The 13809-nt window shown below is 35.9% G+C and overlaps 1 protein-coding gene and 1 long non-coding RNA gene across 4 annotated transcripts in view; one reads left to right on the top strand and one right to left on the bottom strand.

Annotated features, from left to right (window-relative positions):
* Positions 1-3003: 3003 nt before the first annotated feature.
* LOC144376433 (uncharacterized) lies at positions 3004-13681 on the bottom strand. The gene is made up of 2 exons (XR_013436920.1): positions 13507-13681; positions 3004-5463 (listed from the first exon to the last, which is right to left on the bottom strand). It is a non-coding gene; the product is annotated as an uncharacterized LOC144376433 (long non-coding RNA).
* The window catches only part of Cep97 (centrosomal protein 97), a 30562-nt gene continuing 30367 nt past the window's right edge, over positions 13615-13809 (top strand). For all 3 annotated transcript variants that reach the window (XM_078044313.1, XM_078044311.1, XM_021733076.3), the window contains exon 1: positions 13615-13751. In XM_078044313.1, coding sequence (XP_077900439.1) covers positions 13709-13751 — 43 coding nt within the window. In that variant the 5' untranslated portion in view covers positions 13615-13708. The remainder of the gene's footprint in view (positions 13752-13809) is intronic.

The raw sequence follows: 13809 nt of genomic DNA, 5'->3' as shown, positions 1-13809 counted from the left end.
CCAGATGAGGTCAAAGATTTTCAACAGTGCTAAAAACTATATAAAGTTTAAGTGAGACAGTAACAGGAATGTGTAAACATGAATGCCTTTGGAATGAATGACTCAAGTGTTATTTTTGTGTTTCCTTCTAACAGTATTCTCTTAATCTGTGAAAAGAGTCTAGCATTTTTAGACTCTTAGCACTGAAGGATATTGACAGTAGGTCCCAAGGAGGGAACTGTTCCTCTACCTGTCCTCCTGCCCTGCCCTAAATTAACCCTGCTACCAAAACTCCTCCCATGACCTGGCCATGCCCACCAAAATGGTCTGCCAAAAGTAACTAACTCCTCCCCAAGACTGGCTCTGGTAAAACCTTTTTTTTTTTTATTGATTGATTGATTTTATTTTTTTAAATACATGACAGTGGAATGCATTACAATTCTTATTACACATATAGAGCACAATGTTTCATATCTTTGTATATAAAGTATGTTCATGCCAATTCATGTCTTTATACATGTCCTTTTATTGCATTACAATTCTTATTACACATATATACCATTTTTCATACAATTTTTCATAATGGTAAAAACTTATAAAACCCAGATTCTCGTGGTGGCCTACTGCCATCCATTCCAAACCCCAGATGTGCCCCACCTGCATTGGCCTGTTGAGGTTTGCCTCCATTTTCTTTTTATTTTTGTATTCTCTTTCATTTGCTTTCAAACACCATTGTTTCCTGCAGTTCACAATCCCAAGACCCTAAGGCATTGACGTTAGGGAATATTTTGAAAGGAATGCCTAGTAACTATATTAGAAAATAACTAGGTTAAACAAATAATACAGTGCTTCTTGATAGAAGGGCACAATAGTACCTATGAAACATTCTTTAATAAAATCTAAATCTACTTAAGCTTTCATATCTACAAATCTTAGGAAATAAAGGGATGAAGGAACATGTGAATCAACTATAGAGATGTAGTTGGCAATATTTAGTGTGTGAAAAACAGGATAAGAATTTTTTCAACAACATATAAACTGAAAAGAGATTAGAACCTATAAATAGGACCAGCACATAAATAATCTGCATGGGAGAATAAAAGTGAGCTGGAAAAAATATGAATCTATTTAGTTTCTTCTGCTATGTATCTCTGAACTTTTATAGTATTTTTTTCACTTGCAATATAATGTTAGGCTCTTAGACCAGGATATATATTAGGCCAGTGCAGCCTTCCCTGGTGCCCAGGAGCCCAACATGTTTGCTTACACTCAAATGGCCCACTAGCTCTCAGTCCTGGCTCCAACAGGCAGTGCCTTAGTGGGGACCAGAAATCCTAGCCAGCCATATTCCGTTGCCTTCCTGGCCAAACGTACAGCAGACAGGCAACCTCTTCTCCCTACACCCAATCTGTTTTGTACCTGGATCTTGGATGAATCATCAAATCAAGTTGTTTGCCCACTTGGGGGACAAGGGATGTAGTCATGGCAGCAGGGAGCATCATGGAACTGCTGCATGTGAGCAGAAGCACCAAACCCAAGGTACTATTCTTTATTATCTCATTGTACTTCACTTACAAAACAAAATCAAAGATAAAGTTAAGACTTTCAAGGTAGCAGCTGCAGAGTATTATACTCAGGTATGGACCTCTCCTTAGTTTGGTGCCTCATGCAACTATAGTGCTTGTGCTAACTGAAGCTGGTTCTGCCTGAAAAGAAATTTATGAGCCTTGTCACTAACTAATTGCAATGTATGGATTTTATTTAATCCCTGATTTGAACAAACAAGCTAGACAGATTATGGGGGTAATTAGAATACTACTTGGATTCTTTTTTGAGGGGTACTAGGGATCATCGAACTCAGAGATACTCGACCACTGAGCCACATCCCCAGCCCTATTATTTGCATTTTATTTAGAGAAAAGATCTGAGTTGTTTATTTCCTTGCTTTTTGCTGAGGCTCCTTTTGAACTTGTGATCCTCCTGTCTCAGCCTCCATAGCCACTGGGATTAGAGGCCTGTACCGCTGCACCGGGCCTGCTTGGATTTTTTTATATGAAGATTTACTACCAAGGCTGAGGGTGTGGCTCAGTAGTGGAGCATTTGCCTAGCATGTGTGAGGCACTGGGTTTGGTTCTCAGCACTACATATAAATAAATAAAAAAGGGGCTGGGATTGTGGGTCAGTGGTAGAACGCTTGCCTAGCACGTGTGAGGCCCTGGATTCCATCCTCAGCACCCCATAAAAATAAATAAAATAAAGGTACTGTGTCCAATTACAACTAAAAAAATAAATATTTAAAAAAATAAATAAGTAAAATAAAGATCAATTGACAACTAAAAATTCTTTTTTAAAAAAGATTTACTATTATTTTTTAGATGTTAAAATCATACTGTGTTATGTACTTTTTAAAAACTCTTATTTTTAGAGATATATACTAAATATTTAAAGATTATATAATGTGATAGCTGGCATTTGCCTTAAAATAATCTGAGGGAGGTGTTAGTATAAAAGGGAATATCTGAAAAAATCGTTGTCCAGGCATGGGTAATGGTTAAAGTTGGTTGTTGGGTATCAAGTCTCATCAAAATAGTCTCTATATTCTTATATACTCTTTTAAACACTTTCCATGATAATTTTCAATTATGATATGCCTTGGGATTGAAAAACTTGAAGTCCCACAATTCAGTCCTGAAAAATGGAATAAGCAACATTTGTATTATTTTTAATTTAAAAAAGCATATTAGGGCCGGGGTTGTGGCTCAGCAGTAGAGCGCTCGCCTAGCACGTGCGAGGCTCTGGGTTCTATCCTCAGCACCACATAAAGTAAAATAAAGACATTTTGTCCACCTATAACTAAAAAATAAATAAATAAATATTTTTTTAAAAAAAGCATTTTAGGGGCTGTGATTGTAGCTCTGTGGCCGAGCGCCTGCCTAGCACATGTGAGGCACTGGGTTAGATCTTCAGCACCACATAAAAATAAAACAAATAAAATAAACGCATATTGTCCATCTACAATTACAATAAATAAATAAATCATTTTAAGGGACTGAGAATATAGCTCAGTGACAGAGTGCTTAGCATTGTTAGGCCCTTGGCTCATCGCCAGCCCCACACACACAAAGAATTTTTTTGCTTATTTATGTATTTGCAGTGCTGAGGTTTGAACCCAGGACCTTGTACATGCTAGGCAAGCACTCTACCATTGAGCTACAGTTACTCTCCCCAAATAGTTTAAAAGAAAACTTCATACAAGAATGTTTACAACACATTTACCCATAATAATAACATCCATATTATAACATTTTTATCCATAATACAGAAATATAGAAAACAGTCTAGGTGTCCATTACAGATAAATATGTAAACAAATATAATATACTTTTATTTAATATACTCAGTAATTTATTATTGATTTATATATCAACACTGATGAGTATCAAACATTATGTTCATCAAAAGCCTTACATAAAAAAGTAAATACTGTGTACCTCTGTGTGTGTGTGTGTGTGTGTGTGTGTGTGTGTATATATATATATATATATATACATATATCAAGTTCTACATTGTACAAAACTAACCTTTAGTGGGAGAAAAATCAGAGTAGTGCTTGACTCTGACTGGGCAAGGAAAAGAGTAACTGGGAAGGAGGGAACTTACTATGTTAATGGTAATGTATATTTTCATGAATTAATTACAGCTTGTTAAAAATCAGAATATTCAATATTTAAACACTTCATTGTATATGAACTTTATTGCAACAGAAGAAACTAGTAGAGGCATTTAGCACCAGTGTAATACATGCTGAAGTATTTAAAGATAGGTATATTTACATTAAAAACATGGTGGATAAATGGATAGATATGTGACAAATATAATAAAATGTTGACAATAGGCTGAATGGTAGGTATAGTGTTCACTGTGAAATTCTTCACAATTTTCCATTTGAAATTTTTCATATTTTGGGAAACTAAATAAAGGGAGCCCTCTTGTGGCAAAGTGTAGTATTACTGATTGTTTGAAAAAAACAAACCCAAGCAGAGCCTGATGGCGCCTGCCTGTAATCCCAGTTGCTCAAGGGGATCAGGGGTTCAAAGCCAGCCTCAGCAATTTAGCAAGCCCCTGTATCTAAATAAAATATTTAAAAAGACTGGAGATATTGCTCAGTGGTTAAGTAACCCTGGGTTCAATCCCTGGTACCAAAACCAAAACAAAACAAAACTAACAAAGCATGTTTTTTATGTGATTTGATACATAATAATTGCTTATTATTTTTCACATACTCTATGAATTTGCAGGGATGGGTACTGGGGATTTATCCTAGGGGTATTTTACCACTGAGCTACATCCCCCGTCCTTTTTTTTTTTCAATTTAGTTGCTAAGGCTGGATTTATAATCTTCTTGCCTCAGTTTCCCTGAGTTGCTGATATTTGAGGCATGTGCCACCATGTCTTGCCTACTCTATTGATTTTCTTATGTGCTCAAGTTGTCTATTTAACTGGAAAACTTTCTTCCTCCTTACTGATTAACGTCTTACTTAGATTTTACTTAGATTTTGCTAGAATAAAGTTTGGCAAGCTTTTCCAGTAAAGGAACAGAGAGCAAATATATTAGCTTTCATGGGCTAAAAGGCAGAATTGAAGATATAGCACAGGTACTTATAATACAAGAAAGAAAAATAATTTCTACAACACTTTAATTACAACTACAAAACAAATATTGGTAAAATTAAACTTCTGTGAGGATAGACATCTTGCTTTTTATTTTGTAGCAATGTATTTTTTGTGTGTGTGATTAAAAAGTATTATCAAATGATCAGAATTAACAAACTTCCAAGAATTAATTCCCATGTCACTCAGTGTTCCATAAAATGATTGAGAGTTTTCATTTAGAAAAATTTCAATCTTGGCCTTGAGCTTTTTTTAAAAAAAAATTATGATAAAACATCATTGCTGTGTAACAGGTTAAATCAGGATATTCTACTGCTATTTTGATAAAAATTCATGGGCTGACAAGTTATGTTCATGAGGGTGAATGAAATTTATTGTTGATATTGCTCATTCAATAATACATAGTAGATTCAAATTCTTTCCAGTGTATCAATTAAAAATATAGAACTTAAATGCCCTCATTTTCATTAGGCATGAAAATCAGTGAAACCAAGCCTTTAAAAAATATTCTTGGGCTGGGGTTGTGGTTCAGTGGTAGAGCACTTGCCTAGCACAACTGAGGCACTGCATTTGATCCTCAGCATCACATAAAAATAAATAAATAAATAAATATAGTGGAAAAAATATATATATTCTTGCCTATTTTATGCAGCTATTTGTGAATTAGCCTCCATAAGTCTGTTTCTTCAGTTCATTAAAACACTGACTCGGGGCTGGGGATGTGGCTCAAACGGTAGCACGCTTGCCTGGCATGCGTGCGGCCTGGGTTCGATCCTCAGCACCACATACCAACAAAGATGTGTCCGCCAAGAACTAAAAAATAAAAAATAAATATTAAAAATTCTCTCTCTCTCTCTCTCCCCCCCCTCACTCTCTCTTTAAAAAAATAAAAAATAAAAAAAATAAAACACTGACTCATTGAATAAACAGAAATAAATGAGCTTTGACAGTAATTCAATACCACTCTCAGCAACTTAATGAGAACCTGTCTCAAAATAAAAATAAAAAGGACTAGAGATGTACTTAGTGGTAAAACACCCCTGGGTTCAATCCTCAGTAGCCAAAAAAGTTTATAACATAAAAATGTTACAGGAAGCTAAAGTTAATTTATTGGAGAACTTTTTTCTTTCTCTTTTCTTCTTTTTTTTTTTTCCGGGGATTGAACCTAGGGGCACTTTACCACTGAGCTACATCCCCAGCCTTTTTATTTTTTATTTTTATTTTGAGATAGGTCTTGCTAAGTTGCCCAAACTGGCCTCAAATTTATGATCCTCCTGCCTCAAACTCTCAAGTTGATGGATTTAAAGACTTGCACCACAATGCCTAACCAAGAAAAAAAAATATTTAAATTTATTGTAACCTAAATTTAGTGTTTATAAGTCTATAATGATATACAATAATATCCTAAGACTTCATATTTGTTCACCACTCACTCACCGAGAGCAACTTCTAGTCTTACTAGTTCCATTCATGGTATGTGCCCTAAACAGATATATACCTTTTTGTTTCCTTTTTTTTTAATGTACCATTTTTACTGTATATTTCTATGTTTAGATATACAAATGCCATTGTGTTACAATTGCCTAAAGTATTCATGCTGTACTAGTTTATAGCCTAAAAGGAAAAGGCTATGCCATAAAACCTAGATGTGTAGTAGGTTGTACTATATAGGTTTATATAAATACACTCTATAATGTTTGTTAGCAACAGAATCACCGAACAATACATTTCTTGGAACATATCCTTTTTGTTAAGTAATGTGATTGTATGTATGATTGATTTTAGAGAATTGGCTCACATGATTTTGGAGGCTGACAAATATAAAATTTTCAGGGTAGGTTGATAGGCTAAAGATCTGGAAAAGAACTAATGCTGTATGTGGTTCAAATTCTAAAGCTGTTTGCTGCAGAATTTCCTCCTGCTCAGGGGAGGGCAATCTTTTCTTCTATTCAGACATTCAGCTGATTAAATGAGGCCTACACTTATTATGGAGACAGTCTGCTTTACTCCAAAGTCCATGAATTGACATGTTAATCTGATCCAAAAATACTCCCACAGACACATCCCAAATAATATTTAACAACATATCTGGGCACTGTGGCCCTGCCAAGTTGATATATAGATAAACCATCACACTTACTTTACTTTCCTTTTTTTTCTTTTAGGTATTGGGAATTGAACCCAGGGGTACTTTACCACATAACTATATCTCCAGTGTGATATATATATATATATATATATATATATATATATATATATATATATATATATATTAATTTTGAGACAGGCTCTTGCTCAGTTGCTGAAGGTCTCACTACGTTACTCAAGCTAACCTGGAACTTGTGATCCTTCTGCCTCAGAATCTTAGGAGAGGGATACAGCCATGTATCACTGTGCCAGGCATAACTTCTCATAAGTTTAATTTACAGCTGGAAGATTTTGAGACTTTTTAAAAGATTAGAATTTTCTGGGCTTGGTGGCACATACCTGTAACAAGTTTACAGCCAGCTTCAGCAACTAATTGAGGTGCTAAGCAACTCAGTGAGACCCTGTCTCTAAATAAAATACAAAAATAAGGCTGGGGATGTGGCTCAGTGGCCAAGTGCCCATGAGTTCCAAACCTGGTACCCCTACACTGCCTCCCCACCCCCGCAAAAAAAAAATTAGAACTTTTGCACCTGTAATCCAGCGGTTAGGGAGGCTGAATCACAAATTCCAGGAAACCCTCAGCAATTCAGTGAGGCCCTAAGCAATTCAGTGAAACATTGTCTCAAAATAAAAACTAAAAAAGTGCAGTTGTAAAGTGCCTCTGAATTAAATTCCTGGTACCCCAAAACAAAAGAAAAAAAACACATACTTTAAAAAAAATTTTTCAGTTAATTTTCCTTTCTTTTTTCTTCCTGTTTTTTTGAGACCACATTCCCTGTCATCCCACTGTGGTTTTTTTTGAGACAGAGTCTAACTTGTTTAATTGCTGAAGCTGGCTTTAAAATTGTGATCCTCCTGCGTCAACTTCCTGGGCCACTGGGATTAGAGGCTTGCACTACCTCCCTGGCTCTAAAACATTCACTTAGTTTTTAATTGGATCACTTGTATTATTTTACTATATTTTACAAAAAATGTCAAAGGGATGAAATTAAAACATCACAGATTCCTTTATTACTTTAGAACAACAACACGAAAACTTCCTTATCTAAGTAGATAAAGACACCAGACAAGGGCTGGGGTTGTAGCTCAGTGGTAGAGCACTTGCTTAGCATATGTGAGGCACTGGGTTCGATCCTCAGCACCACATAAAAATAAATAAATAAAATAAAGGTATTGTGTCCATCTACAACTAAAAAAAAAAAAAAAAAAAGACACCTGACAAACAACATGGTGGCTTTGTTCTTGAAATCCACTTAAATTTCACCTATTATTTTTCTCATATCTTACTAATATATTGAGGAAAAATATTTTAGAATCTCATCTTGAGATGGCTAATTCTTCTATAATCATTATTTTGGGCCCTAGGCATGCATTCTGTTTAGGATTAAGAGTGTTTTGTCCACCCTCCTGAAATTTCATTATTTGGGGGAAGAATGGGTTACCTGCTCACATCTAGAGGAGTGGTGGAGGTCATCATTCACTGGTCCCTAACCTGTTTTGTTTTCCTCTCCTTGACAGAGCTTCCTATTTGTCCATCAATCTCTGGCCAGAAACTCAGCTGGAACCTCCTTATAATATAATGGAATAGCCATAGCCAGTCCCTGGGTTAAAATAGTACTGTAGAATTTTATTGTTGAAATTCTTTTACTTTGGTTCTAAATTTCCTTTTGATTTAGAGACTATGTCTGCAAGATCATAATTTCAAAGAGCTACAACTCTTCTTTTAGACCAGTGTACAGACAACACACATGAAACTATCAGTGCATAACCCTTTCTACTCTTTGGGGTTAATGATCATGTGTGTAACTCCTGTTAAAATAATAAAAGCATAATTCTGAATTTAGAACAATTGACTCTTGTTTTTATTGTTTTTCTGATTGTATGAACAATAAATGATTTCTTAAACATCCAAGAACACAAAATAATGTGTAAAATACAAGGTGAAATCACCCCCTTAGAGCTGCATTTTCTTATATGGTAAGCTTCTAGCCACATGTAAGCTAATGAGCATTTAAAATGTGGCTTGTCCTCACTGAGACATGCTGTAAATGTAAAATATACTTTGAATTTTAAAGACATAATTAAAAACAAGAATGTAGCTAAGCACAGTGGCATAGGCTTGTAATTGCAGTGACTTGGGAGGATGAGACAGAAGGATCGAAAGTTTGAAGCCAACCTTGGCAATTTAATGAGACCCTTTCTCAAAGTAAACAAAGCGAAACAAATTGCTGGGATTTAGCTCAGTGGTACAGCATCCCTGGGTTCAATCCCCAGTATTTACATAGAACCAAGAAAAAACAAAATAAAAACCCAAAACAAGAATGTAAAAACATTAACATTAATTTTTAAACATGCATATGTTGAAAGGAGAATATTTTTTGGTATATTGAGTTAAATAAAACAATATGTTTCTTTTTAATTTTTAAAAATATGACTTAGAAAACTGAAAATTTCATAAAATTTATACTTTTTTTTTTTTTACTGCAAAGTGCCACTCTTAGCAATAATAATTTTAAAAAATCACTGCTTTTTATTTAGGTTTACCATATGCTAGAGATACTGTTTGGGGTCTCTAAGATTTTTAATTGAATTATCATGGTGGTGATAATAGTTTGGAAATTATCATTGCCATTTTTCAGAAGGCAAAGCACAATTTAAATTACAAGTCCAAGATTAGGAGAAACATCACATGTATTTCTATATGTAAATAGGTTACACATAAAAATATATGAAATTAGGAGAAACATTACTAACATATAAAGTAGTTATCACAAAGCCTAGCATATAGCAGGAGATAAATAATGATAATAGATAGTAAAGAAAGTTAATGCTCATTTGGGGCTTCTAGATAACTTTAAAGTGGATATTTCATTGTAGCAGTCTCCTTCCTTGTTATGGTTCATAAATAAGGTTGCAAGACCTTAAAGGTCTACCAATGAATAATAACCAAGAAAGGGCATATTTAATTTAATGTACCTAAATCTTTGAATAAAGATTTGTGTGTGTGTGTGTGTGTGTGTGTGTGTGTGTGTGTGTGTGAGATATTGGAGATTCAATCCAATGGTACTTCACCACTGAGCTACACTCACACTTTGAGACAGGGTCTTATTAAATTGCCAAAGCTGGACTTGAACTTTCAATCCTATGGTCTTACCCTTCTGTGTAACTGGAATTATAGCCATGGGCCACTGTGCCAGGCTAATGACTTTTTTATTGTAAAAAAATATCGGCATATTTTTAAAATCTTTACAGTATTACAATTCATTATATTAATAACAGTTTTAAAACTTGAAAACTTAAAAACTATTATGTTTATTTCTCTAACAGATAATTAGAAAACCACCTTCGTTTTGTCAAGGTAAATTGTACTAATGTTGTTCCAGTTTTTTATCTACTTAGTACTTTGCGTTGTCTAAACTATATAATACTCTCCAGAAATCCACTATTACAACAATCTCCTTCCTGCTTCGGATCTACATTTCAGTTTATCCTTGTTATATGAGCAGTGTAACTTTTCTAAAACACAAGCTCCATTGGGTCAATCCCTTACTTAAAAACACCAAAAGAAAACTAGTGGATTGAAAGGTGGGAAGCAGAGTGAGGCTAGTAGTTTATAGGTGACCTTTGAAAGTTGACTAAGTGGGAGCTTTTGAGAACGGGATTAATTCAATAAAAGGCATTGTTTTACTTGGTTCATGCCAGTATGGTTGGCAGATGAATTAGAGCCAGCAAAGATGAGTCAGGGCAATTGTCTGTTGGGGATCAGGTATACTGGACTGATAGAAACAAAAATGTTTCTTGTAGACCCTGGGCCTGCCAAAGAAATACTACCTTGCTGAGAGGCTCACAGTTTTAATTAGTAGAAAGCTCCAATTTTTTCAGAATTTGTATGGTTAAATATATAGAAAATGAGTCAATTTAGTTAAAAGGGTAGCCATTTGATTTTGGACATAAAATCTGTATCTGAAGCACAAAAGAATTTCTGTGCTATGACTGAAGGGTTGCTGAGTCATTTCTGCATGTGAGACCTTACCCAGGAACATCTGGACTTTTTAAGAGCCATGACTATGCTTCTGCCATTAGGATCCTAGGGCAGGTAAACCAGTTAAAACTTTATTTTGGTTCTTGTTGGGGTTACCAGTACCCTGGGAGAGCAGATTCCTGTTTGGAGCTATGAACTGGCCAGGAAAATAAAGAGTCTGAAAATAATCAAAAAGGAACAGAAGACAATAGACAGAAATAGTTATAAAGGCAGGGCATTGGTGGGTCTTCCAGCCCTGATAGGAACTGGAACTGAACAAGGGAAAAAGGCCCAAATCCTTTTTTTAAGGGGAACTATGTCAGATGGGTTTCAGTGTGGTAGGCTTCTTGAGGAAAACAAGTTGGGGCTTGGCAGGTTCCACCATCTCCAGGCAGCTGCTTTTGAACCTAGGGCTGTGAGCTAAGTCAGGGTACCAGCATGATCTGGGCTTTCTTGGATGGGGGATTTTCACCCAGGAGTTTCCAGAAAAATAGCCTCCCTACCTTATGATACTCAAACAAACCCATAATTTATACACAGTTTCCAACAAGTTCTTGCTGTAAATTTGCAGAAATCTGTGATTCTGAAGTACTCTCTAAACTTCCAGAATTCCCTCCCAAGTCATTACTGTCAACATTTTGTTCCTCCCTGAGCTAGATAGATAGTCTTTTCAATCATCCTGGCTCATTTCAGGTGTGAAAGAAATGTGACCCTTGTCAGAATAAAAAGGGAGTCACTTTTGTCAACCCTAATAACAGCAATAAATAAAGCTGGAGAATTATGAAGGAAGGATTTCTTCCTCATGATTCTATTATAATAATTATCATAAGAGATTCTGGCAGAGCGACAAGCTTGCACAAAAGCCACCATAACCATACACAAAAACCAACAAACCAAAAAAAAAAAAAAACAAAAACCACTTTTACAAGAACATCTGCCCAGTAACTGTTCACCTTGGACTGACTCCACTTTTTAAAATTTACCTTTGTGACTCAGATTGTTTCAAAATATCTGATGTAATCTTCATTTTTGTCTTTAAAAACATTCCCTTGGCTTAGGGATGCATGTTGCTCAGTGATAGAGCATTTTGCCTAGCATGTGAAGCCTTGGGTTTGATCCCCAGATCCACAAAACCAAAAAAACAAAAGCAAAAAATAAAACAACAAAAACAATTCCCTTCCCTCAACTTACTAGAATATGTTAGTAAATCAGGCCCATTTTGCCTGCCATGCAGTAGGCCATTCACTGAAATGTCTAGTTTTGCAAAAGAGAACATGTTTTGTCACAATGTGGCCAAGTGTGTACAGCCAGGAGAGCAAGTCTCAAGTCTACTTCCAGGAAGACATGGTTTGAGATATATATGAGCAGGTACAGGGAAAAGTGACTGGAGGTTAACTATGAGAAGGTGGAGGGTTAGGTCTAGGAGGTTTAATCAGTAACCAAGAGTGGGTGGTTTATTCAGGTTTCCCCTCCATTTCAAATATTCCCATAGTTTACTATGGTAATCACATTCCCATCAGAGGGCTGTTCTATTCCCAAATAAATTCATTGGAGAATCTCTCTTTGGTTGTTTTTTATTTTAGTTGACACAGAGAACAGGCAATATTCATATTTGCTGTTCTTACACATATAATAAGACTGTGTTCTCTAGGAAATGGGTCTCTTGATTAAAGGAAAAAGAATACTCCTTCTCATTGCCTCTTCAGATCCAGGTTCAGACTAATCCTGTAGGAAATAGAAAAAAGCTAAGGCAAATGAAGCCAGAGGTAGTAGAACCTGGGAAGGAGTAAGTCCCTACAGAATCAAATGCCTTAAAATCTAGAAGCTTGAGTTACTCGATTTTCCCAAATTATCAGAGACTGGAGAACCATTTCAGAAAGAGGGGAGTTCAGTATAAAATGGGAGAGTTGGTAAAAGAAAGCAGAAGTTCCCTTTGTATATTTGGTATACAAATTTGGTATCAGATTATTTTTTCACTTCCTGTGAGCACAACTTCTTTAGCACCCTTCACCTGCATGCAGCCTGTGCTAATGTCTTTTCACTTTCTACTTCTGAACTGTTTTAAAGTCTGTTTTAAAGTAGTAAAGTAGCTCCATTTTGCTTCCCCAAACAAGTCATTCCTGAAGATTATAATTTACCTTTATTTCTCCATTTTCTGAAATATTAAGTTCATACTTAAAATTACACCATTTAGTATGTAATAGGTATATAAAAAATGTAAGCCTACTCTCCTTCAATTAGATAATGTAATTCCTGAGTTTGGAAACTATATGTTAAACTTCTTTTGAATTATCTGGAAAAAAATTATGAGCTCACGCTCATTAAATATACTCCCAGGTCAGAAGTTCTGCCAACTATGCAAGAACAACTGCTTAAAAGCAATGTATAACAGTTTTTCTTTCGGAATGCTTTAAACACTTTTAACTAAAATTTCATATAAACGTATCCATTCGTTTTGACTCAACAAGATCGCCAAGTTATTCCTATGGCTGAGTTGATTGAAATCTTTAAACTTATTCAGAATTGTCACAAGAAGGGGCAGCCTTCACTGAGACTTCTAGCAATCAGCTCCCAAATTCGGTCCTCAGTAAGGAGCATCCTTATAATCATCCTACGATAAAAGCTTCAAATTTCGCAAACACCTGGGCAGGGTGTGAAACGATCATCTAACAATGCCATTTGCTTACCCGTCAAATAAGGCAGTTAACTAGGGTCCCTGAGCTCACTACCGCTCAGATCTTAGCTCGGGTTCACATCATTAGGCAGCCAATTGAGCCGTCTGGGTGCCGTGCATCCTGGGAGTTGTAGTTTCCGGCTCTTTCCTGCAGACCACAAGCTCCACTGAGCGGCTGGAGGACGGTTGCCTGGTGTTATTAGCAAGCGGCAAGTATGGCTGTAGCACGCGCTGATGCGACTTTGCCTCCCGGAGAAGGTAAGGCGATCCCTACCCCAGAATCCCAAAGTTTACTCCAGCCAGCCGAATTAAACAG

Source organism: Ictidomys tridecemlineatus, chromosome 3 (genome assembly GCF_052094955.1).
Source record: "Ictidomys tridecemlineatus isolate mIctTri1 chromosome 3, mIctTri1.hap1, whole genome shotgun sequence".
In the NCBI taxonomy this organism is placed as follows: domain Eukaryota; kingdom Metazoa; phylum Chordata; class Mammalia; order Rodentia; family Sciuridae; genus Ictidomys; species Ictidomys tridecemlineatus.
This window is presented reverse-complemented; position numbering and strand designations above follow the sequence as displayed.